Source organism: Embiotoca jacksoni, unplaced genomic scaffold (assembly GCF_022577435.1).
Source record: "Embiotoca jacksoni isolate LCO1_2020_lvr unplaced genomic scaffold, fEmbJac1.0.p SCAF_14, whole genome shotgun sequence".
NCBI classification, from domain to species: Eukaryota; Metazoa; Chordata; class Actinopteri; family Embiotocidae; genus Embiotoca; species Embiotoca jacksoni.
Window position 1 is genome coordinate 12,565,051 of NW_027185274.1, and position 26,453 is coordinate 12,591,503.

At 46.3% G+C, this 26,453-nt stretch overlaps 1 protein-coding gene across 3 annotated transcripts in view; it reads left to right on the forward strand.

The window, feature by feature from the left end:
• The first annotated feature begins 547 nt into the window (after window positions 1–547).
• kmt2a (lysine (K)-specific methyltransferase 2A) overlaps window positions 548–26,453 on the forward strand; it is a 39,726-nt gene continuing 13,820 nt past the window's right edge. The window contains exons 1-22 of one of the 3 annotated variants that reach the window (XM_069148031.1): window positions 548–858; window positions 11,904–11,976; window positions 12,119–15,477; window positions 16,093–16,270; window positions 17,250–17,478; window positions 17,619–18,307; window positions 18,404–18,477; window positions 18,639–18,875; window positions 18,981–19,127; window positions 20,214–20,312; window positions 20,623–20,743; window positions 20,918–21,031; window positions 21,267–21,451; window positions 21,692–21,868; window positions 22,357–22,467; window positions 22,745–22,818; window positions 25,071–25,285; window positions 25,404–25,498; window positions 25,580–25,717; window positions 25,812–25,970; window positions 26,127–26,238; window positions 26,345–26,423. In XM_069148031.1, the coding sequence (XP_069004132.1) occupies window positions 613–858; window positions 11,904–11,976; window positions 12,119–15,477; window positions 16,093–16,270; window positions 17,250–17,478; window positions 17,619–18,307; window positions 18,404–18,477; window positions 18,639–18,875; window positions 18,981–19,127; window positions 20,214–20,312; window positions 20,623–20,743; window positions 20,918–21,031; window positions 21,267–21,451; window positions 21,692–21,868; window positions 22,357–22,467; window positions 22,745–22,818; window positions 25,071–25,285; window positions 25,404–25,498; window positions 25,580–25,717; window positions 25,812–25,970; window positions 26,127–26,238; window positions 26,345–26,423 (6,911 nt within the window). In that variant the 5' untranslated portion in view covers window positions 548–612. The remainder of the gene's footprint in view (window positions 859–11,903; window positions 11,977–12,118; window positions 15,478–16,092; window positions 16,271–17,249; window positions 17,479–17,618; window positions 18,308–18,403; window positions 18,478–18,638; window positions 18,876–18,980; window positions 19,128–20,213; window positions 20,313–20,622; window positions 20,744–20,917; window positions 21,032–21,266; window positions 21,452–21,691; window positions 21,869–22,356; window positions 22,468–22,744; window positions 22,819–25,070; window positions 25,286–25,403; window positions 25,499–25,579; window positions 25,718–25,811; window positions 25,971–26,126; window positions 26,239–26,344; window positions 26,424–26,453) is intronic. The other 2 variants (XM_069148033.1, XM_069148032.1) reach the window with 2 other exon arrangements.

Below are 26,453 nucleotides of genomic sequence, written 5' to 3' on the forward strand. Positions count from 1 at the left end.
ATTTTGCTGATACTATTTTCACGTTCTGACTTAACTAAGGTTCGAAAGCAGGACTTTTAACTTGTAATGGAGCATTTACAGTGTGGTGTTCATACTTTTATTTAAGTAAAGGACCTGAGTACTTTGTCCACCACTGGTAGGAGAGGGGGGGCAGAAAAGCCACATTCTGTCTAGGGGTGCAGAATTCCTTGCTACGCCCCTGCTTTAACACATACAGGTAACTATGACCCTGCTATTCTTTTTTGATGTATCTTGTATTATTTCCGAGTTTGACTGCAACTCATAAAAAGCTTCTCACTTTCTCATATTTAAAAAAAAAAAAAAACGGACCAGCAAAGCTACCAGTTTTGTCCTTCGCTGCGATTCAAATGCGAAGCGCCTTTCCCGGGCAAAGCCCCTGAACCTGATTTGGATTCAGCCATGCAGAGCATGAAGGGCCGCTGAGAAAATGCATTGTCGGGGTTTCTTCTGGTCCGCCCCGCAACATGCATAACAATTGTCGGCCAGTGAGAGCGGAGCGCTGTGGTAGAGGTTGTTTATGTGGAGTGCTGGGTTAGGGTTCCGCCCACCGAGGTATCTCTGATCGCAGGGCAGACAGGCAGAGAGTGTAAAATGGCGCACAGCTGTCGGTGGCGGTTCCCCGCTCGGCCCGGAGGGAGCAGCAACTCCGGTACCGGGAGGAGAGCGGGCCGAATTAGGGTTACTGCCTCTTTGCGGAGTGTATCGGGAGCCCACCCTAACGCAGCCGGGCTCGGACCCGGGTTTGACGCTGCACTACAGGTCTCTTCGGTTATCGGGAGCAACCTGCAGAAATTTCGGGATGTTTTGGGGGAATCGAGCGACTCGAGCAGCGCGGAGGTAAGCACGGGACCAGCCGGGGAGCATCGGTTAGACAGCGGCGCGAGCAGCTCGGTTCGCCGGGAGGACCGTCCGTAAACGTCTCGAGACGAGGAGCTAGCGGTTACCGTGCCCAGACGTGGACCATCTTTCTCTCTCCCCCCCCCCCACCACCACCCCTCCTACACCACCACCACCACCACCACCCCGTTAAGTGTGGCTGTGAGCAAACTTGTCATTGCCGGGATGCTCGGTTTAACTTTGAGTTGGCCGTGTGGCCTTAAACTCCCCCCCCCGGTAACGCGGCGCAACGTGAACTCCGGTTATAAACACCGCACCGGTGCTCAGATTTACGGCCTCAAGTGAGTTCTGCTGGAGAGAAAGTTTTTCGTCCTTCCGTCGCTGCAGTTGAGGACCGGGCTTCAGACGAACACGGGGGGGGCTAACGTTAGTCTGCTAAGCTCCGACCACGGAGGAGAAACCCCCGGCGTTACCGAGCCCCCGTTAATTACAACACACCGGCGGAGTTTTACGCACGCCGCACAAAACCGGCACGTTTCGTGATTCATGTCCACTGTTGACCTGAAGCCGTCACAACCGGTTTACCAGTTAGCATCTTGGCATTAGCTTTGACGTCGGCTTGAAAGGCTTCGAGGCTTTTTCTTTTTTTTTTTTTTTTTTTGACATGTCGCCTTCAAATTCACGTTAACATTTTATTTATTTTTTTATTTTTTTAAAAGTTGTCGTTCCCGCATCGGCGTCAACGCGAATGTTGACTGCAGCGAACTTGCGCGTAAAGAGCTGTTTTTTTGTTTTTTTTGGTTGTTGTTGTTTTTTTTGGTTGTTTTTGTTGGATATGATCGCGTCCTCCGCTCGTAGTGAGACAACACGGGGACCTTCAGGGTAGCATGCGATGTGTTTGGAAACAAGACGTGTCAACTTGAAGGAGGCGAAGAGTCCGCAGCGAGCTAACGTCAACTTAGCGTCTCGTCTGCAAGCGGCTCCGGCGACCGCCGAGCTCTCCCATTAGTCAATACTCTCTTTTTTTACGCAACCAAAAATAATAATAATAATAATAATGTGGCCGGCTAACTTGCTCAGTATCCGTGAGCTCCGGAGAGGAGGAGGAGGGTAAGGGGATATGGGAGGGAGGGGAGGGCATGCTGTGTTTTGCAAAGCGATGGCTCTTGCCAGCCGTAGCTGCTCGGTTAGCTCCGCGAGGGCTACAGCCGTCTCCCGTCTCCCGTCTCCCACCTTTCTTGGCTCCTTGTCGGTTGTGTTTAAAGTTGCAGTTTGGCCCCCCACACCCCCCACACACACCCCGGGAGCTCGCTGCGTTTACTCGGGTTTTTTTTTGGGGCGCATCGCTCCGCAGCGGCGTAAAGTCGGCGGAGCTCTCACGCCAAAAAACAAAACAACCTCCTCCTCCTCCCCCCACACTCCCCCCTCCATCGCTTGTTCAGTGTTAAGCTAAGGCAAGCTACCATGCTACGCACTACGCCACGCTAGCCGTCGGGGCTACTGCTGATGCATAGGAAAATGGGAGGTGGACATGTTTCTCTCTCTCTCCCCCCCTCCACCCTCCTTCCACCTCCCCCCACCCCCCATCTACAGTCGGTACGTAGCAAGTACCAAAAATAATATCGGGTTTATCGTGCTTGGAGATGACGTCTGGTGCACGGCCGCATACTGGAAACCTCTCTCTTCGGTCTAGAAGCCACTAACGCGAAGTACGTCGATACGGCTTTAGTGTCCGCATCGGCAGTATTTTCTTCTTTTTTTTTTTTATTTTTATTTTTTTAAATCAGAGAAATGAGACTTGCTGGTGAGAGTGCGCATGCAGCGCCCGGCTACAATAACAACGAGCCCCTTCTTGACGGGCCGTGTGATGTGGGGGTGTGTTCGCCTTAGCGAACTACCATCTTCCTTCTTCATGATGAGCAGCATGCGTTCATTGCAGTGGGAGGACACAGTGTGGGGATGTTGGATCACCAGTGCTCCTCGTCATGGGCACGGACGCAGCGTTTAGTTATATATATATATATATATATATATATATATATTTTTTTTTTTTTTATATATATATTTTGAACTCAATTTTTTTTTTAATTTTTGAGCTCTTATATCAGTTTGTAAATCGCAACACCTTTAATCATTATGTTGCAGACTAGTTTTGTAGAATACTGGAAAATAATACTTCTGCAGTTTAACATTTTACATAGTTTTATCATATTCGAGAGAAACATTTGAGGGAAGTTACCCTGGGCCTTTATGATTAAAAGGGGGGAACTTTTGCTCCTTACTGTTGCCTTTTTTTTTTTTTTTTTTTTTTTTTTTTAATGTGAAATGAGTCCATAGATTAAAATGTAAACAGTAATCAGTAACTCGTGCGAACCGGAGAAAATTAAAAGCGTACCTGTAAATCTTTATGGAACTTCAGTTGTATGTGGTTTAATTGATTTTGATGTGCATTTGTATTGGAACTTTTTATGATCCAGGGAAACACTAATTTTACTTCCTAGTTTTGAGTTCAATTGCCTTTTGAGTCCCTCCCACACTTACTTAGGGACCCTGACAGTGGGTGATGGAATAACACTATGATGCGTACAGACACAATATAAAATTATGGACACAGCATAGTGTTTTTGATTTTTATGTACATGTGTTCTTCCCATTACAGGATCATGTTATTATTAAGAAACATTAGTTTTATGTGAAACACCATCCTTCTAAGCAAACAGCTGTTGTAGGAATTAGGACACCCCCCCCCCCCCCCCACCCCACCCTTCACTTTAGCAAATTAGGATATAGCAGACTTTGGGATGTGTAGAGACACAGCATGGTGATTTCATTGTGGAGCAGTGTAGTGCATGTCTGGCCAGACTGGGGCAGGATTGTTCTGGCTCACTGCAGCCTGCTGAGCTCACAGGGCGACCCTGAACAGAGCGGCAGCCGGACCCTCGGCCTCCCCGCCTTCCTCCATCCAGGCAAAAAAAACCAAAAAAAACACAAATCCACTTCAGACACACACAACCCTGTCTGAGAGGCTGAGCAACTTTTCTTCTGACAGCTGCCACTTTGGAATGGATTACTAAGCCTATTGGGGTGGCTCAAAGGGCGCTTGTCGGCTGTTGCTGTCCAAATGAAGGCATTTTATTATCTTTTGTATGTGTGTAGGGAATTCAGTTTCTTGATCCGGCCAAATCGTTGTTGTTTGTTTTAGTGCAGACTGGAGTCCATGTTGTAAATGTATGACGTTAAAGCCCCCCCAACCTCAACCCAACCTCACTGTCCCCCAAATCAGACTTTGCATCATTTTCCCTTTTTGTTCTTGGTCCATTATATCTTGCCTGCTGTTGCATCCATTCTGCTCACATCTTATTACCAATGTTTAATCACTCATACAAAAATACAGCTGAATAGATGTATCAGCCTAAATGTCTCTTTGCCTCACTGGTTTGAGAGAAATGGTGTGTTTGAGCGGAAGGGGCTTTGGTCCAGCAGGTGTTTGGCCTATTTAAATGAAACACCCCCGAACATCCCCACACCCGCTTACCCATCCCCGAGACAGCGTGTGGATTGGAGCAGGAAGCTTTGTGTCTGCTTTTATTCTAGCTCTCACAAAAGTGCGGGCGGCTGAAAGAGTGCAGGCAGGGATATCAAAGGGTGCGGGGCAACCCCCCTCCTCCCAATGGGACAACGCTGGGTGGAGAATTAGTCACAGACCCTCCCATCCATGGCTTTATTCTGCTACAGCAGGCGGGCAAGGAGCTTTCACCTCTCCTTTAAGAGTTCTCTGACTGGGAGAAAGGCAGCAATTGTGTCGTCTTTCTTACTCTTTTGTGTGTGTGTTTGTGCGTGTGTGTGTGTGTGTGTTTGTGCGTGTGTGTGTGCGCGCGCGTGCGTAGTACTGGCAGGGGTGTCCCTCAGACTTTATGTCCCTTCTTGCAATCAGGAGTAGGCGTGTCTTCTTTGTCTTTATTTTGATTAAAACTTCAATTCAGGTTGCCTGCTGGGGTGGATTGGAGGGGATGTGGGTCTGTGGGTGACTGCAAGTGTGTGTGTGTGTGTGTGTGTGTGTGTGTGTGTGTGTGTGTGTGTGTGTGTGTGTGTGTGTGAAAGTGAGGGACACCATGCACACGCGCCAATCAACCTGTTTGTCTTTGTCCATTGACTGTTTTCATCTCCTTACGTGCAAGGTCTAAGAAGAGGAGGTTTCCCACCCTGGAAACTGTTTGTTCTGGCCTGTGTGCTGTCGAGCAAATGTGAAACAGTTGCACTTAATGTTTGGACACTTGAAAAAACAAAGGTCCACCTTTTGCCTGGGGCCGACAGGGGTCACAAGGCAACACCACTGTGTAATTCACGTCTGTGGCCTTGTTGAACAGATGTGTCATCAGAGGGGCATATAGGAGCGTGAGATCATCATCAATTTACATTCCAGGAAGGGATGAGGCATAGTGTCTGTAAATCCAAGAGGAAAGCTTCCTGGAATGTGTCACGTCATGTCTTCAGACCAGTAGGGAAGAATGCTTTCTTAAAAAAGTCCAGCATCAAAATGACACACCGAAAACTTCTGTTTGACCCCCCTCCCCTCAGTATGAGTCACATTCATGTCTTCCTTTTACTCCTCCTTACTTGTTCGGAAGTTTACTCGTCTTAAAATGGGTCATTTCTGAGTTTAAAGTCAGCTATGTGCTTTTATAGTACTTTGGAAATCAGACAGACTAACGTGTTGCATGGTCACTTGGACTCTAGTAAATGTTAGTAAGGAGTGATTGTGAAGTCGGTGATGTTTACAGCTTTTAAGATTTTTTTGTAATTTTACAGTCATTGTTAATGGGCTTGTTCGATCATGAATTTTAGTTGATGATTAATTATCATTATCAAATAATTGCAATGAACAATTTAAGTCTTTTTCTGTTACTTTTATGCCATTATTATAGTGTAAGCCTAATCATAGTTTAGTAATTCAAATGCGTCTCATGAAGAAGCCTGTGGCGTTTGGCTTTGCAACTTAATCCATAATGTTAATGTTTAAAGATGCTTATTGTACCGTCGGTCGAATCTTAGAAGTTTTGCACCCCAAGATAAACAGTTGGTGGTTCTTCCCAGCTCATGTGCCCTTAAATTACAGTAGCAGAAGGGGGTGCAATCAGATGACGCCATTAAAAGGGCATCAGTCCAACCTCAAATACTGGAAAATGACGTGGAAATCGTGATGGGAATATGACAATTCTATTCTGCTTGAAATTGTTCCAAAAAAAAAATCTGATAACTGATTCCATCCATCCATCATCTTCCGCTTATCCGGGGTCGGTTCGCAGTGGCAGCAGGCCGAGCAAGCTGACCAGACTTCCCTCTCCCTCGCAACATTTTCCAGCTCATCCTGGGGGATCCCGAGGCGTTTCCAGGCCAGCTGGGATATATAATCCCTCCAGCCTGTTCTGGGTCTTCCCCAGGGTCTCCTGCCAGTTGGGCGTGCCCGGAAAACCTCCAGAGGGAGGCGCCCAGGAAGCATCCTGATTAGATGCCCAAACCACCTCATTTGACTCCTTTCGATGCGAAGGAGTAGCACCTCGACTCCAAGTTCCCTCCTGACGTCCGAGTTCCTTACCCGACCTCTAAGGCTGAGGCCGGCCACCCTACGGAGGAAACTCATTTCAGCCACTTGTAGACCTCGTTCTTTTGGTCATGACCCAGAGCTCGTGACCATCGGTGAGGGTCGGAACGTAGACCGACCGGTAAACTGAAAGCTTCGCCTTCCGGTGCAGCGCCTGTTGTACTGCTGCAGCCGCACCGATCCGGTCCAGATGGCCCATTGCAACGGGTCCGGCACCCCGTACTCCCACAGTACCCCCCACAAAAACCCCTGAGGGACCCGGTCAAAAGCCGCCTCCAATTCCACAAAGCACATGTAGACTGGATGGGAAAACTCCCAGGACCCCTCCAGTAGTCTTGCGAGGGTAAAGAGCTGGTCCACTGTTCCACGACCGGGATGGAATCCGCACTGCTCCTCTTGAATCTGAGGTTCGACAAACGGTCGGAGCCTCCTTTCCAACACCCTGATATAAGCTTTGCCCGGGAGGCTGAGTAGTGTGATACCCCGATAGTTGGAGTACACTCTCCGGTCCCTTTTTTTGAAAATGGGAACCACCACGCCGGTCTGCCAGTCCAGTGGTACTATTCCCGACCCCCATGCGACATTGAAGAGGTGTCAGCCAAGACAGCCCAGCAATGTCCAGCTCCTTCAGCATCTCAGGGCAGATCTCATCCACCCCTGGCGCTTTGCCACCGAGGAGCTTTCTGACTACCTCAGAGGTCTCTGCCAGGGATATGGGTGTCACCTGGGGGTAGCCTGGGGTAGTCCCTGCTTTCCCTTCCTCCGTCGTCGGATGGTTTGCCAGAACGTCCTTGAGACCAACCGAAAGTCCTTCTCCATGGCCTCCCCGAATGCCTCCCATGCCCGAGTTTTAGCGTCCGCGTCAACTGCAGCCCTTCTGGTACCTCTCAGCTGCCTCAGGAGACCCCTTAGCCAACCAGACCTGAAAGGCTTCCTTCTTCAGCCTGATAGCTGACCTCACCCCCGGTGTCCACCACCGGGCTCTCGGGTTGCCGCTGCGGCAAGCAACGATGACCTTCCGACCACAACTCATAGTGGCCACGTCCACAATAGAGGCTTTGAACACGGTCCACTCGGATTCCATGGCCCCAACCTGCCTCAGGATATGTGAGAAGTTCTTCCGGAGGTGAGAGTTGAAGATCTCCCGGACAGGTTCTAACAATAGTCAATAGTCAGAGTCTTCCTCCCTGCAACCTGCAGGTGCATAGAGGTGACCCTCTCGTTCTCCGGGGAGAACTCCGACACGTCGGCGCTCAGCCGGGGGCTCGTGAGTATCCCCACTCCTGCCCGGCGCCTCTCACCATGGGCAATTCCAGAAAAGGATAAAGTCCAGCCCCTCTCCAGGAGCTTGGTTCCAGAGCCAGTGCTGTGCGTGGAGGTGAGCCCAACTATATCTAGCTGGTACCGCTCCACCTCCTGCACCAGCTCCGTCTCTTTCCCCGCGAGCGAGGTAAAGTTCCACGTCCCTGGAGCTAGTCTATGCTGCCGGCGATCGCCTCGCTTGGGGGCCCGGCCTGCATTGCACCCGACCCCGATGCTTGTCCCTGCGGGTGGTGGGTCCACAAGGTGGATAACTAATTTCGGTCAACTCAAATAATTGCGATCAGGTGATTGTGTCATATTTTTGACACGCCTAATTTGAATATTTAGAGGGTTAATATGTGTGTTGAGGACTGGTTAGGTAGTTCTTTTGGATAAGACACCCTTCGGCATGACAGAGCTTGGCGTTCCCAACTTAAATTGTCCCATGATCACTTGTGTCTAATTGTATCTAATTTAAGAAAAAAAATCCAATCTAGTAATTTCAGTTTCAATTGCAGTTGTTAGTTCAGCTCAACATGTACCTTTAGGTGTCATTCATTTTTAGAACATACTGAAGTTATAGGAACATAAGTAATAAACTATCATGAAACTTTTGAGTTTACATAAGCACTACTTATGACTGCATAAGTAGCACCTAGTCTCTCTGATAAATATGGAAACACAGCTTGGTCTGTGCTGTGTAATGTCAGTGTTCTCTGAACATATCACACAATGTTTGTGGGTTTTAACCTATTTACTGCTGTTCAGATCCATTTAACAATACTTTCAACCAGGCTAATTAAAAGTTCAAAACATTCAACATTCAAAAAAATATGGACTGATTTTTAACACTTCTTTTGTCTTCTAGTTTGAGGTGAGAAGTGAACCCATGTTATTGGTCCATCCTTTGTTGAATGCTCCTCTACCTCCCAGCCTTCATACACTTACATTTTGCTGTGCTGTATGAACTGCAAGCCGCTTCTTTAATTTTGCCATTGAATATATAGCAAATTAGCTGCATTGGTAGATATGTTTTAGGGGACAAAGTCCACTGATCACGATAAGAGTTGTTTTTTTCTTTGTTTTTTTTCTGCTTCTATGATTTTGTCTGTTTGTAGTCCTCCAATTCCTCTGAATAATGGGTTTGTTGTGAAGCACTTGCTGCCTAAAGCTGTAACTTTAACAACATAGGTGGTCATCTTATTTTACATAGTCTGATAATCCATAGTCAAGTCAATACAAAATAAAGATGCCTTTCAGAAAGCCACCTGTTTAGTAGGAGTGGGATTAACCAGAGGCCCAACAATATGATACTATCACAATACAATATTATTGTGATATTTTGCTATATGCTGAGGTTTGGGATAACATAGCTGCATTGCAAAATATTGTAAATATTGTCATAAATTTGCATGTCCCTGACAAATATATTAATCTTAATTTATTAACATAAATGATTTATATTTGGCATCCATGTAAAACATTGAAACACCATGCGTATCGATATTTCCCCCGACCCATATTATTATGTTAATTGAGGAATGATTTTCTAGATCAAAATGGGGTTTTTAGCCTGCCTTTGACACAGATCCCCAATCTGCAGGAAACGTCAGTTTGAGTTCTTCTAAACGCCGTCTTGAAAGACAATTAAAGTCCCATAATCTTTCTGTGCAGTCAGAATGATAAAGACAATGTGTACCTCAAACCAAACTCACATCCGTCGCCTAACTGTCAGGGGCAGTCCCCTGCACCGCCTCAAAACCATAAAGATGCTTCCACTATGAATCAGATTGCTCTCCTAGTTTTCCAGCTTTCAGTGACTTGTAATATTGAGTAATGTATGCATTGATCAGTTAGATGAGATGTGACAGCCCAGCAGGAAGTAAAACTGCTTAGGATTTCATGGTGAGAGTGACTGTTAAAGCGAGCAAAGATGAAGAAGGCTCTTAAGCGGAAGAGATAAAACAGAGAAGAGAAAAGGGAAACTTCTATCCCTTGCATGTTGCAAAGTAGTACACGAACCTTACCTTGCTAGCCTACTACAGTGTTTGTTTACTTCTTGAAGTTACCTCCCTGTGCCTGCCCTACTATTGAGCTCATGGTGAGCCTTGTGTTTCACACGCTGCTGCTCAGTGCTCGGCAGCCAGTGGGCGGGAACCGAGCGAGCAATGACTGAGTGACTGAATATGTGTTTGGGAGCATGGCAGAGAGCAGGAACAAGGGGGAGGAAAGGGGAGCCTTGTTGTGTGTGGGAGGCCTGTTTAGATTGGGATTTGGCAAGCTTCTGCATGAGCATGTTGAAAACCCCAACCCCTTTCATCCTCAGTGCTCCCAGGAGACAACTGAGCTCCCTCTGTTGTTGATGGTGCATGTGGTCAAGATGCTGCTTCCTTGTCTCTTTCTTCTCTCCACCTCTCCCTCCTCCCACAGCCCTCCTCCTTTCCTCACTCTGGTTTACTAGCTTGCCTTGCCTGTGCTCCCCTCCCCCTCCCCCGCATCCTCACTCCTAGGCTCTGCTTGTTTACATCATGATGCGCAGTTCACGCACAGGGTGTGTGTGTGCGCGTGTTCTTATTTATTTCCATCTTGGTGCATGTGAGGTGTTTGTGTGGCTGACAGAATCCGGAGGCACATGTGTGTGGGTGTGTGTGTACATGCAACCGTGCAGCCTGCTCTACGCACTTGCCTCCAGCAAAGCGTGCTGTGATGTCATTGACTGCTACTCACACTATCACAGCGAGTCAGTGCTGTCCGTTGTTACTCCGCCCCCCTCAGCTCTGCAACAGCACCAAGCAAGAGCAGCAGCTTGCTCAGAGAGGAGAGGATGCTGGTAATACTGAGGAGAGGGGAGGAGGAGAGAGAGAAGATTAAAAAGAAAAAGATGCTCGAATGCACTGTGAGCAGTGTAGGATGCTCAAATTAATATTGCCTGCCAGGATAAACAGCAGTATTGACTGTCTGTTATTGTTGTTTGTTTATATCTAGAACAGATGAAAGACAGTTTTGCAACACACATTAATGTCTTTTATATTTTTGAATTAGATTCCACAGTGTGTGTGTGTGTGTGTGTGTGTGTGTGTGTGTGTGTGTGTGTGTGTGTGTGTGTGTCAGGCACCTTTAGCTATCAGTTATTCACATTGTGATGTGTGTAATTTAGTTGCTGCAAATCAGTTTGCATGTAGTCGTGTGCATAGCAGCTGCTCTACAAACTGGGCCAACAAGACCTCAACTGCATCCCCACACGCTGCTATAAATAAACATGATGAAATGACATACTCACCTTCTCTCTTAAACACATTGATTGCAAAAAGTAGTGGCACACTGAGGATCCTTAAGATGTTAATCATCCTCTGGTGATCTCTCGTTGCACATTTCAAGGCTTTACTGAGGAAGGAGGGATGTACGGTCGCTACATGTTACATATACTGTGGTATAAATCATTTCTCGAACCATCAAAATGAATCCCCAGAGAACATAAACATGTTTTAGTCAATAATTCAGTAAATATCACAAAATGTGAACGTCATAAAAAACATGGTAAATGTGTAAACATGTGAACATTAAGTACATTTATTGCTGTAAAAGTAAAGTTCAGATTGCTCTGGTGCTGCCCTCAAGCCACTTCTGGGTTTTTTTTGCCCCTCAACTGGTAAAGATGTGGGCTGATGTGTAATAATCATTATACTGTCACTGGACTTCTCATGTCGATATAGACTTTAGGCCTTTTTTCTTTTTCCCGGCTGTCTATATAGGTCTATATGTACCAACTTAACTACCTTATCATTTTACTGTTCCTCCAGGGAGCGGGAGCGCACCGCAATGTGTTAGTCACCCTGTAAGATTTGAATGTTTGCAACTGAAACTGTCTTTTGTGGTTTGAACTATTTCCAACTGCTGGCAGGTTATTCCAAAACCTGAGAAACCAGAGAAAGCCAGAGGTGAAAGTGAGATTGACACATTATTATAGCCTTCAAGCCTTGAAGCCTTGAGGCCTTGGTGCTCAAGCTGTGTCTGACTCCAACAATGACTCAAGTTTTGCTCATCGAGGCCATCTGACAATTATGTGCTGTGATGGATACTATAAATTTCACCTGTTAACCAGGTCACAAAATATTAATGTTTTTCTTTTCTTGTTTCGTAGGAAGAAGCGTTTGGTGGATTTGGAACAGTTGCTGAGCAGAAGCTAATACAGAGCCCCTCGACAACTTCTTCAGGTAAAATTACTAAAAAGCATCACCCAGTTGGGTCATCAGAGACCTTCAAGTTGTCTTAAGATTACTACGCCTGTACAAGTTGTCTATATCTGATGCTTCCTTACCAACTAAATGTGCTCTTTTTGTTCTGTGGTTTTATTAGCAGGCCCACCCGTACAGGAGAAGAAGCCCAGAGGTCGTCCCCCACGGGCTTTGACTGCCCAGAAAGCTGCTGCCGGTCTACCTTCCCCCTCATCTCTTCCCACCCACACACAGGCAATACCTGAGGGCCCTGATAGGCCAGCAGAGAAGGTAAAAAGGCTGCCAGGGAGGCCGCCTGGCACCGGGGAAAAGAGAAGAGGCCGACCGCCTTCTTCAAGTAGCAAGAAAGCTTGGATTACAGGCAGCCATGCAGCCGGGGAGGACAGTAGGCCTGCTGGGTTTGAGTTGGGCATGGACACGGAGGAGGACAAGGACAGAAAGGGCGCCAAGAGGCTGCCAGTGGGCTCTGCTCAGCCACATGACACTGAGGCAAAGCTTCCCAAAGGTGGGCGGGGTGAATCCAAAGTTACCAACCTGAAGAGACTGACAGAGACTAAACTCGCCCCTCTCAAGTCAAGGCTCAAGACTCTGCCGGGTGTTCCCCGACGCAGACGCGGGCGACCGCCCTCAGCTGAGCGGCTCAAAGCTGAAGCAGCAGCTGCAGCTGCTGCACAGCTGTCTACCTCCATTGAATGTGGGGAAGGGAAACATAAGGCCTTTAGGGTCAGAGGTGGGGACAGAGGCACAGAACCACACACACCTCAGCAGGCCATGCTGAGTAATGTGGACGGTGCCGAGGACCAGGACTCTTCCAATCCACCTTCCTCCCCGTCTGCCTCCAAGCCCGGCAGGACAGTGGGCCTCAGAAAAAGCCCTCGGCACAGAAAGCCTGTCAGAATTGTCCCCCCTTCCAAACGCACTGATGCAACCATCGCTAAGCAGCTGCTGCAGCGTGCTAAGAAAGGAGCGCAGAAGCGACTGGAGAAAGAAGCTGTAGCCATCGGGGGCAGTGGGGCCAGAGCCATTGAAGCTGGCATCAGGAAGACCCAGCTGAAGAACATCAGGCAGTTCATCATGCCTGTGGTCAGCACTGTCTCTCTTCGCATCATCAAAACCCCCAAGCGCTTCATTGAAGACGAGGGGAGTTTTGGAACCCCGCCACCCCATACCAAGATAGCACGGATAGAAACGACACCCTCATCTGTCTCCGCATCTGCTCAACCCACCTCCACCACCTCCTCATCCCCCTCTCCTGCCCTTGTCGCCTCTACATCTGCTGTTACAAGCACTGCTCCAATTGATTCCCTCCCCCCTCCTTCGTCTCCTGCACCTATTCCCTCTGTTCCAACGGCCGCTGCCAGTCTGCTGAACAGCAACACCAACAACGCCGCCAATGGACGGTTTAGCAGTAGCGCACCGTCTTGCGGCTCAAGTGCTGTGTCACAACTCTCCTCTGCAGAGTCTTCCCGGTCCAGCAGTCCAAGCTTGGATGATTCATCATGCGACTCCCAGGCATCTGAGGCCACTCAGGCTTTGTCAGAGCCAGAGGATCATTCTCCGTCCTCGCAGGGAGAGAGGGAGGCCAACCTGCTGCACAGCTCACGGCCTCCCTCTCCTCCCTCTGAACCAGAGCCAGAGCACGTGTTGGCAGAGCGGAGTCGACGAGGCCGAAGAGGACAAGGGGTCGGCCGGGGAGGTCAGAAACAGAGTGTCAGAGAGTCTCTTACCACTGGGGCCAAAAAACCAATCATCAGTCCACCAACAGGAGTGCTTATGTCCTCGTCTGCACTTGTAAATTCCCAGCAAGCTTCATCCACAGCCTCCTCCTCCTCCTCCCCTCCACCTCCTCCTCTCCTTACCCCTCCACAGCCTCCCCAGTCAGGCTCCTCAAATACAGCTGCTATCAGTGAACACCACCCCCAGTCATCCTGGATGCCTCACCCCATCCAGCCATTCCTGCCTGGACCGTCGGTGCTGTCCAGCTTGTCAGACAAACGAAGTCGCTCAATTCTGAGAGAGCCCACCTTCCGCTGGACGTCCCTGTCACACCCTAAACACCAGTACTTTTCCTCTGCTAAATATGCCAAGGAGGGCCTCATCCGCAAGCCCATATTTGACAATTTCCGTCCTCCCCCTCTCACACCTGAAGACGTGGGGTTGTTGCCACAAGGTGTTAGTGGAACAGGGGGGGCTGCTCCAGTTGCATTTCCAGCACCAGGCAGCGGAGCAGGAACGGGGACTCGTCTATTTGCCCCTCTTCACCCCCACACCCACCGCCAACATCCCTCATCATCCCGCTTTGATGCACCACTCCAGAAACGCAGCCCGTTGCTCCGTGCACCACGTTTTACACCCAGTGAGGCCCACTCTCGGATATTTGAGTCTGTTACCCTGCAGTCATCTTCTGGAAGCAGCCCTGGTTCTCTCTCCCCACACCAGACGTCCTCTAGCTCCACTAGAACCTCGCGGCGCAGGAGACGAGTGGTGTCGGGGACATTTCGTGGCCATCCACGGTCTCCATCCCACTCAATGACCAGACGCAGCAGCCAAATAGGAGGCCAGATGGTTGTGGGGAAAGGGGCCTCTGAAATGTCTGTGATGACAGGCTCTGTCTCCAGTAGTAACCCCAGCTCTTTGCCAGGGGTTTCTGCAAGTCCACTAGCCACTAGTGCCTTAACACCTGCTCCTTTCAGCACCTTCTCCACAGTATCTCGGGGTCTGGTCTCACAAGGAACACCTGATAGCAGAAGAGGGGCCACTGGAAACCCGCCTCCTATGTCAGCTACATCATCCACTTCTTCCCCACTCTTCCCTCTCTTTCCTTCCAGTGCCCAGGACACAGGGCGAGGAGGTGGGAAAGGAGGTAAAGAAAAAAGCTCGTCAGGCCCCCAGGAACCTGCTCCTAAGGAAAAAGAAAGGGATACTGACAAAAACCGTGAGAAAGAGAAGGAGAATAAGAGGGAAGGGAGGAAGGATTTGGAGAAAAGAAGTAAGGTTTCTACACCGGATGGCTCTCCCAGTGCACCTTCCAGCCTGTTTACTGTGGATGGGAGGGACTCAGAAGGTGCTGTCTTATCTCTTCCTCCAAAAAAGGCTCCAGGGAGGAAAAAATCAACATCTGTTGACATTGTTTCTGACACTGCTTCACCAGATGTGCGTGGGCTTCATTCTTCTGTTCCCGTGTCCATTGCTAAAGGACGTCTACCTAAGAAGGGCAGACCCTCTGAGAAAGGAGCAGAGACGGAGGATGGGGAAAAGGAGAAAGAAAAACGAAGTACTCCGAACCAGCAGACAACAAGCCTTCCAGGGCAGCCAGGCAGACAACAGCTCCCGGTCTCCTCTCTTGGATCAATGTTAGCACAAGCAGAGAAACATCCTGTGACGGACAAGCGGGTAGTTGGACTGCTGAAGAAGGCCAAAGCCCAGCTCTTTGAGATAAAGAAGAATAAGCTGAAGCCTGCAGAACAGACCAAGGTCCAGGTGAGTTTCCCTGTTCAGCTCCTGTCCTAATAGATTTTGAGTCTCTACAAAAAGCTTCTCTGTTTCTCTCATTCTCATCACATAGCCGCAAGCAAGTGACTTTAACACGATGCTATGAATGTTTGCTATAAATAGAAACCTGTGTTTGTACTCTGACTGAAATTTGATAAGAGGAAAGTCCCACAGAGGGTGTTACTTAAGGGGAATTCTGTTCGCCTCATACATTATGCAAAAAGCAGCACTGGCTGTGCTTTTGAAAGTATTTTCCCTTCAACAGAACGTTCTCCTCTGTTCTCCTACTGTTGATCTAAAGATTAGATGTTTATAGACCGGCCTCGCATATTTTCAAGGGAAAACTTGTCTCAACTCTCCTCTGCTGCCTCATCATCCGCTTCTTCATCGTTGTTCCACATTGGTCAGAGATACAACTTGATTTTGGTTCAGGGACACAGTCACAAGCAGCAAAATTAACATCCTAAGAACATAAGCAACATCTGTAAATGTCCGCTTTTTGCGTTGTGCGTTTGTGGGGTTGTATGAGTGTCTATTTGTTGTCATTATAATGCTCTTTAAATATTTGTTTCCCTTTTTGTGCTGATGTGTGCTTGTGAGCAGGGTCAAGAGAGTGACTCGTCTGAGACTTCAGTCCGTGGTCCACGCATCAAGCATGTCTGCCGTCGTGCAGCCGTGGCTCTTGGCCGTAATCGGGCAGTGTTCCCTGATGACATGCCCACACTTAGTGCCTTGCCCTGGGAGGAGAGAGAGAAGATCCTATCTTCCATGGGGAATGATGGTGAGACATCCTCAACTTACCTCTCATTTGACTTTCTTATGGGTTTACTACCGGTGAGTTTGTCTGTTAATGTCTACTGAATCACCAGTGTGGAATGATTGATACAATTAGTAATAATCCACATGTTTAGGTTGTGATGATGCTCAGATTCACTTGCCTCAAATTGCCCGTCGAGGGATGAATTAACTATGCGAATAAAACACATTATCAGTGCAATCACGCCTCTTTGCAGAAGATTTGCAGATTTGTTCTGAGTGGGAGCTTAGTCAGCACCACTGTTTGATATAGATATTTTTGTACTGTCTAAGCCTTCTAATTGACTCACAGAGCAGTCTGAGATCAAGATTGGTTATTTATGACACAACATCTGTGCAAGTCCTGAAAAACTTCTGCAGTGTGCGATGATGACAGGAGTAGAGAAATCCAGTCATCATTGGGAACACAAGTACACAGTGAGGTGGTGATGGAGTGAGAGGAGTTTGGCTGCCCTGTTCCTGTTATTTTGGCTGGTTTCATGTCATGTTGCAACATGTACATTTTTGTGAGGCTACAGAATCCAAATATGACTTGCTCTTGACATATCAGGAGTTAGGAGTGTAATCGCAGTTATAATTCCCATGTTTGCCTTGTCTGGGTAAGCTCCTTTACATTTATCACTTACGTGATACAAGAAATGTATTCAACTCCATTTGAAATATCTCTTATCTGTATTCTTTGAGATGAAACACTGGATTATGTTGTTCACGCACCTATGAAATACCTCAAATAAAACCTTGACTCATTTATTTAGATACACCAAATTTGAAGCTGTCCATTTTATTATTTTGAAGAAAAAAAAAACCCTGAACCAAGATTTACATTCGTTAAAACATTGACTGGATCTGTTTATTCGTTAAACAGTATTGTAAATTCTTTGTCAAATACTGTAGTACTGTGTGTCGGTAATAATGACGTCTTTCTATGATGTTTCTTTTTACAGACAAGTCATCGGTAGCAGGCTCAGAAGAGGCAGAACCTCAGTCCCCTCCCATAAAGCCGCGGGAGACACGACAAAAGGCCGTTCAAGAAGCTCCTCCAAAGAAGGGTCGTCGGTCGCGCCGCTGTGGTCAGTGCTCGGGCTGCCAGGTTCCAGAGGATTGTGGCGTCTGTACCAACTGTCTCGACAAGCCGAAGTTCGGAGGGCGAAACATTAAAAAGCAATGTTGCAAGTGAGTCTTAGTTGATGAGCCGTTTGTCACACTGGTCACTGTAATTGTTATGCAAATCCCGAATAACATTTTATGACAAGTGTATTTTTAGTGGAATTTTTAGGAAATTAAAGGTTGAATTCTTTCTGTCTCACTCTCAGGATGAGAAAGTGTCAGAACTTGCAGTGGATGCCGTCAAAGATGTTTCTTCAAAAGCAAGGCAAAGGCAAGAAGGACAAGAAAAAGAACAAGCTGTCTGAGAGAAAGGAAAGTCTCAATCCGGTAAAAGGACCAAACTCTGAGTCGGGCTCCAAACCTACTCCTGCTCCACCGAAGGAGGAGCCTCTCCGTAAAAAGAGTGAAACTCCTCCTCTAAAACTAAGTGAGGAGAAGTCAAAACAGCAGCCGTTATCGAAACAATCATCTCCAGCACTTGCCTCCTCCCCTGCCCCCGTGGACCTGCCTCAGACCCCCAGCACAGTCGCAGCCCAGGCTCAGTCTCCAGCCCTGACACCGGACCCCAAACAGCTGTCAGGCACGAGCAGTTTCACCAGTAAAAAAGGACACAAAACACAGCAGTCTGTACCAGCTTCCACCTCTTCTTCCTCCTCTTCCACGTCTTCATCTTCCTCATCCTCAACTTCTTCCTCCTCCTCATCTTCAGCCCAGAATTCCCCCTCCCAGTCTACGCAATCTCACCAAGCATCACAACAGCAACAACGACCACTTACAAGTCAGGCGCCGTCAAAAAAGGATGCTTCACCCAAGATTTCTCTGAGCGAGTCCAAAAAGAAACCCCAGCAGCACTCATTACAGCAGCAGAGCTCAACTACAGCAGTTTCAGATACAGGTAAGAGACTGGTCACACCTTTCCCCCGTATTCATTTTATGATAATATATATGTTATACTTCATTCTTATTTGAATGCCCTGTCTCATTTTCATAGTTGAATCAAGACAGTTAAAGAAGCCAACTTCTCGCTCGGTTCCTCTTTCACCTAAACACAGACCAAAAGACAAGGTAAGGAGTCGCTGTGAGAGATCTGTCCAAATGCCTTTTGTTTCTTTTCTATTTCCAAACATTTCTCGTTAAAACTTTAGATGTCTGTTTTACAGACTACATGTGATTTCCAATATTCACCCTCTTCTTTCTCTCCCCGCTTGTCCGATAAACACGAGAAGCCGCTGACCACTAAACCTTCCAGCAGCAGTACTTTAAACTGGCTGAGCACTCCCTCGACTAGGGGCCAGGTGAAGTCCAGAGCGCCCTGCGACGGAGTGCATCGTATCAGAGTGGATTTCAAGAGGGACCATGATGTAGAGAAGGTGTGGGAGGCTGGTGGCCTCAGCCTGCTCACCTCTGTGCCTGTCACACCGAGGGTGCTCTGCTTCTTGTGCGCAAGCAGTGGAAATGTCGAGGTAAATTAAAAAAGGGCGTTATTTTATAAAACTTTTGCTTTTTAATTTAAAAAATAAACTTATATTCTAACTCTTCCTGTTTTTTTCTCTCTACTTCTTGTGTAGTTTGTCTTCTGCCAGGTATGCTGTGAACCGTTCCATCTCTTTTGCCTCGGGGAGTCAGAGCGCCCTCTCCAGGAGCAGTTCGAGAACTGGTGTTGTCGACGATGCCGATACTGCCAGGCCTGTGGGCGCCAGCACCAGAAAACTAAAGTAAGCCATTCATTGCAGTTCTGTGTATTTAAAAGCTGTACAAAGACTCGAGAATCTTCCCTTTGAAAGACTCTTGCTAGCTTTGCCAGCAGACAGCATTTAATCAGCTTCCTGGATTCTGAAGCCCTGCGTAAAATGTGCATGTTGGGATACTTGTATAGTTGTCATTTTAGAATTATGAATGAACATACTTGGTCTAAGCAACACAACCAAGCGCCTGTGTAAGTTAATAAGATGTATGAACTTGTTGGTCATTGAGTGGCAGAAGTAGAAGGTAATGGTAAGGAAATGGATTTTATGCAACTACTTCTTTAAAAAAAAAAAAAAAAAAAAAAAACTCTCCGCCCAAAGAGCAAAGCAATTCATTACTTTGATTGGCTTTTATGTCTGACCAAGAAGCTGCCACAACACCAGCAGGTCTCTGGCACTCTTGATTCCACAACGGAACGTGGCTTAAAAGCTTGTGATGTCAGCTCTTGGCGAGGCTCAGGCGTGTGAGACTGCTGCAGATACAGTATATCATATCAAAGATATTCTCTGCAGCGTCTTCATAAAACCTCTTCTTATTGCATCTTTTATATTAAGCAGTGTGTAATTGGACTGGATAAATATTGCATGGACGTCTCATGAAACTGCTGTTAACTGGTCCATGACATTTTTTCCCTTAGTATTTATGACATCTTCAATGGCTCATGGCCTGCAATAAGAAAAGTTACTGTAGCACATTCACCGAATGTAGTAAAGGCTTTACCTGAGCTACTTGTGTCGACTCTACACCAGAAGAAAAACATGACCGCATTTGACATTTAAATCGCTGTCTCCAAACCCTGCCACGCACAGCTCTATACAGCTCACATTATAGCTTCACTGTAATATATTTGATTCAATTTAAGATACACTCATCATCTTTTGAAAATCTTGTAATGTTGCATCTAACTTGTTCATGTATTGCTCTCCAAATGGCACTGACTGGTGAAGATGAATACTACCATTACAGGTCAAAACCAGGCTTAGAGCCTTGATGTTTGTTGGGCATGAAAAAGTTATTTGATATGTAAATCTCACTTTTGGCCTCTCTCATTGTAGCAGCAGCTGCTAGAGTGTGATAAGTGCCGCAACAGCTATCACCCGGAGTGCCTGGGTCCCAACCACCCTACCAGACCCACCAAGAAGAAGAGAGTCTGGGTATGACTACACACCACTCTTCCTTCAAAGACCCTCTCACCTCTATGAAACTGTCGCAGCTGCACCGCTACCTGACCAAACCTCTAGCATTATGACAACACATTTTTGTCTTACCCCCCTCGTTTGTTCACACGTTTTCCAGCTTCTCCAGGTTGTGCTGCTTGCATTCATGAAACCTCTCGCAGGCAACGTCTCTAAAATCACCACACCACTGTTGCAGTGTTCTTTTCACATCATCTTCACCCTTTAAACAACTGCCTGCAAGTTTCTGCCATGTAGTCATCATCTTCTTTTGTTTTTTTATTTTCAGGTCTGCACCAAGTGTGTGCGCTGTAAGAGTTGTGGAGCCACTAAGCCTGGGAAATCCTGGGATGCCCAGTGGTCACATGATTTCTCCATGTGTCATGACTGTGCCAAACTCTTTGCTAAAGGTGAGCGACCAGCATGTAGAGCCCAAAACGCTCTTCACTGTCAACCTCTGGTATTCTGTGTCAGATGTAAGGAGATGTATTTTAAAAGTCATTAGTAAAATAAGAAACAACATTTCAATGTAGGAAGGATTAATCATAATTTAACATACCTGCTATCATCTTCTTCTGTCACAGGGAACTTTTGCCCTCTGTGTGATAAGTGCTATGACGATGATGACTACGACAGCAAGATGATGGAGTGTGGCCGTTGCAACCATTGGGTTCATGCCAAGTGTGAGAACCTCACAGGTCAGTAGGTCTCAAAAGAGTCCATGTAGAAGATGATATGAAAGCACATGTCTGCTGTATGTTCCTCATAAATGTATTAATCGTCAGCAGCTTGTTACACTCTGTTTTGCCTTGTCTGAGGAGATGACTGACAGGCTGTCCTGTGAGTGCTGTCGTGCGAACGACTTGCTGACAGACAAAAAAAACCAGCCTAATAATGGTAGCAATAAGGACCTGTCATTTCACTGTCCCTCAGATGAAATGTACGAACTGCTGTCAAAGCTGCCAGAGAGTGTTGCCTACACGTGTACCAAATGTACTGAATGCCACCCGGCCGAGTGGAGGACGGCGTTGGAGAGGGAGCTTCAGGGCTGCGTTCGCAATGTCCTTACTGCACTGCTCAACTCACGTACATCCACACACCTGTTACGCTACAGACAGGTCAGACACACACACAAATCACTCCGGTTCTTTGACAATGTTAACATATTGCAGACATTTAATTTTAAATGATAGTATCTTTGATTGTTCTTCATTCTTTTTGTAGAGATGTACTTTACCTAATTATGATGCTTTGCTCCTTAATATATAGTCAATATTGATGATATGGAAATGAGATGAATTTACAAACAGCTGCGGCCTCAGCTTAATTCAGCACGTTACTCTTTGGCTTTGTGGCAGACGGTGAAGCCTCCGGAGTTGAATCCGGAGACAGAGGAGAGTCTTCCATCTCGTCGTTCACCGGAGGGACCAGATCCTCCAGTCCTGACTGAAGTCCCCTCCACACCCCCAAGTGACTCTCCTCCAGACCTGGAGTCTGTTGAGAAAAAGATGGATCAAGGCCGTTACAATTCATTGGTCAGTTTGGTATTTCTTTGAGTATCTCTGCTGTATAACTGGAACTAGTGAAGTTTCAAGAGACCATATGAGCGCTACATTTATTCAAAAGCAGTTAAGGTGTCTGTAATTTGATTGTATATTAATGTATTATTAGAGGGTTGGAGGTATATTTGCCCTTGATTAGGTCAATCACGGGTAAATATTTTCTAAGCATATGAGAAAGTCTGTTCTAATCATTTGATGCAGCGTCGGGAGTAGTGAAGGTTGAATCAGACACCATCACGAGCTCTTTCAAAGCAGTTTGTATTTTAAAACTCAAAACATGTTTTGTTGTAAATTTCAGCAGTATATGTGTAGTTGTCTCTCGATTCTCTGGTCAGATCTATGCTGTATAATCGTAAATGAACATGGATACCTGCGGTAATTGTCCTTTCCGCCAATGCTCATCAGCACTGCACAGTTTTAATACTTAACCTGCTGCATCCGTTTGATCTTTTCTCTCCCAGCTGGAGTTTAGTGATGACGTCGTGCGAATCATTCAGACAGCCATCAACGGTGACGGAGGCCAGCCTGAGAGCAGGAAAGCCAACAGCATGGTGAAGTCCTTCTTCATTCGGGTAAGAAATTCAAATCAACTCATGTTTCACAGCACCCCTGGAAACAAAAGTAGTTCACAAGTAAATATTTTGTTAATGACGTTACAGTATGTGACGCACACATTTACATACACACTCACAACTGACTGATTGTCTGATCGGGATGCCCACTGAGCAGGTACAGGTTAGGCATCTCAATCAGGGCTTTATCCCTTAGCACCAACTTTCCCCAAAAGCAGGTCTGTGCAGGTGCTTGAGTGGGATGATGTGTAACTTTACTGAATGTTTTCTCTTTCAGCAAATGGACCGAATCTTCCCCTGGTTCAAAGTGAAGGAGTCCACGTTCTGGGAAAGACAAAAAGTCTCTGCCAAGTGAGTATCTGTTGCACCATAGCAAATACCAGAGGTTCAATGATTACATGGGTTTTATTGTCTGTTCTGAGTAACTTATTACTGCCATATAAGTTGGTTCTAGATTACTTTTACAATCTTAAAGTTGTAATTATTTGGTTTTGTTTTTTCATTGAGTACATGAACTACAGCAGTTCGCAAAGCAATTAAATTGTGATTTTAAAAGTTTGAAAGTGTGGCTATAAAATCTGTCAAGCGTTGGACAAGAGGTTTAAATGAAAGCTCAAACTAATACGAGCAGTCTGAAAGTCAGAACCCCGCAGCAAGCAGTGCTTTCAGTCCCAATAGCGTTGGGAGGTGTGTGATGTTTCATTATTTTCTAAACTTGTTGTGGAAGTTATGTTTGTAATTACAGAGAAGACTTTAATACTCTTGTAATGTGAGCCCATCCAAAAACCTTGGAAAGCTGCAGTTTTCAAGAAGTGCTTGTCTATAATTATTTGAAATGAGGAGTAAGATGTGGTTTCTTTGGGAGAAGCGGTACCATCATCTGTATATAGGAGGGAACCAGACAGCAGCGAAATAATATTTATAAAATGTGTGGGTTTACTGTACCAACAACCTCTGAGTTATGTAGTGGATACAACGGCGAAGAGGTAAGATCAGGATGTCATATGACAGTCACTTCATCTTTTTTGAGTGGTTAAGGAAATCATCAAAGTTGTGTGATGTTCAGTTGTGAGAATCGCAGCTCAAAAGCTTTCTCAACAACCAAAAGAGACTCTTTTAACAACTTACGGTTGGTTTCCACCAGGACCTGTCGCGTCAAGTTTCGACCGCGACGTGGCAGCCAAAACTTGATTGTGGCCATTCCAGACAATGCTTGTGATTCCACCTTATGCGCTGCAGCGTGTTTCAGAGATGTCACAGAAGCGTCTCTCTGCTCTGCCTCACTAAAATGTGTGGATAGTCTATTTTTGACAAAAGCCACGTCAAGTTGCACAGAGCAGATCCGCCAGGCAGGATGTCAGACACAGGAATCCTGGTTGCATATCACATCACTACATCAAGATTTACCACCCGGTCTTTAAAGCAGAAGAAATGCATTCGATACTGTATGTTCAATATAGATACGAAGTAATTATGCAGATGAATGTACTTCTAACAACTAAAACACTGTATTAGTCTTGTAAGCTACAGCACAACAAAGCAGGAAATAAGAGAAGAATTTAACAAATTTAACTTCCTACCCTTCTTACCCACTCTGGAAGCACAACAATCAAGGAAAAATGACCAGGAAACAAAAATGGGCAGACAAAATGTTTTGCTTCTGAAACGCTCCCAGTGGGCAATGAACGTATGCAGAGGACGGAGCAAAACAAGCTTTTACTTTGTAAATGAATCGTTAGGTTTTGACCTTTTCCACATTGGAATTTGTTTTGACATCAGTCAATAACTCACTCAGTGGCTCATTCTTATATTTAACTGCCAGCTTTCCCAGACCATTTATTCGCCTCGCCTCCAGGCGTTGTGGGAGGTAAACCGTAACAGTGTCACATTTCACTTGAAGACTCTTTGATACATATTCGTGGTCTAATTGTGGTTTACTTGTCAGTTGCGTTATATGTCAGTGCTCCAGTCCAGGAAACCAATGATCCATCCAGTGGATCTTGTGGCCATCCCTGGATGGATTTATTTTTAGATGCCTCTGCTGGCCTATTAAGTGTGAGACTTCACATCACACTGAGGACCCAACCCTGGTGTCACTGCTCACTTAGTGCTCAGACATTTTTTTTTATTATTTTTTTTTGGAGGGGGGGGGGGGGCACTACGTGTTTTGATTTATTGAACTAGATGGTTCAGATTCCTTTATTTCAAAATCTCAGGATTATTTATCCACTTCAACTGTCTTTATCTTGGGGAACCCCCACCCTGTGCCACTGAGGCTTCCTTTGAGGTGCCAACAATATAAATCTGAGGTTTGTGAGGCGATTAGTGTTGTTTTGTAGTAAATCAATCCCCACCACGATCTTCAGCTAGAATTCTGTCCTTGGAGTCTTTTTCATGTACCTAGGCTTCACTGAAATTGTAAACCTACATAAGGACTCCTGTGGTTATTTTGAAGTTCTGTGGCATTGCTCTGTTGTTTACACGAGGGCTTTTGCAATAAAAAAAAAAAAAAAAAATCACAACATCACATTTTACCCAATCACTATGATTACTAATAACTTGTCTATTAAAACTGATTGTCTCTATTTGCCATTGTTCCTCAGCAGTGGGCTCCTCCCCAATGCTGTGCTGCCTCCGTCCCTGGACCACAACTACGCCCAGTGGCAGGAGAGACAGGAGCTTTCCCGTGCCGAACACCCACACTTCATGAAAAAGATCATCCCGGCTCCCCGGCCCAAAACCCCCGGTGAACCAGAGTCTCCAGCATCCCCTCCTCCACTCCCTCCCTCTCTACCCCCACCACCCCCGCTCCTACCTGGTAATGCAAACCACAATTATGTTATAGATATTTACATACACACTACTTTGCACGTCTTGTCATTTAGTGGTTGTCATTTAAATTAAAAAACAAACCTTGTGTGATGTTTTCTCTTCAGATCGTGAAGACAGCCCAGAGCTCCCTCCTCCGCCAGGCGTCACTGATAACAGGCAATGTGTTCTGTGTCTGAAGTATGGAGACGAGAACACAAATGTGAGTCAATAATTGGACTCGGCAACACGTAAACACGCACAACGATGCGTCTGTGTGACTTACAACATTTCTGTGTTTCAGGAGGGTGGCAGGCTGTTGTACATCGGCCAGAATGAGTGGGCCCATGTGAACTGTGCCCTGTGGTCTGCTGAAGTGTTTGAAGATGACGACGGTTCTCTGAAAAATGTTCATATGGCTGTTCTCAGGGGGAAACAGTTGGTAAGACGGGAGACTTTGTCCCTCACAAGTTTCCACTCTTTTCAATGTACATTTATTGGACAGATATTTACAACTTGTTTTATTTTCTATTCAGCGGTGTGAAAAGTGTCAAAAGCCAGGAGCCACAGTTGGCTGCTGCCTCACCTCTTGCACCAGTAACTACCACTTCATGTGTGCACGCCAGTGCCATTGTGTCTTCCTGGAAGACAAGAAAGTCTACTGTCCAAAGCACAGAGACCTCATCAAAGGAGAAGTAAGAAAATGTCACGTTTTACTCAGAGCTCATTTAGATAGCAGCCAAGTTTAAAAGCAGGTTTTTGAAACTTGGACAGTCAATTTTGTGTAGGTCTCTTGTGTAGATGAACCCTACCAGGAACTGTGATCCGATGTTCTTCTACTTTTTCTTTAGGTGGTGTCTGGTTTTGAGGTGACCCGCAGGATCCTGGTGGACCTGGACGGCATTAGTCTCAGGAGGAAGTGGCTGGCAGGACTCGAGCCTGAAAATGTCCACATGATGATAGGTAGGTTGATTGCTGGAGAATATCTATCAGGAAAGGTCTATCTATCACACCCCTTCCTTGACTTACTCCCAGTGTCTGTAAAATGCTGATTTAAACATCATTTCAGGCTCCATGACCATTGATTGTTTGGGAATACTGACTGAACTCTCAGACTGTAAACGCAAGCTCTTCCCTGTCGGATACCAGTGAGTTTAAAAAAAAAAAATTGTTAATCT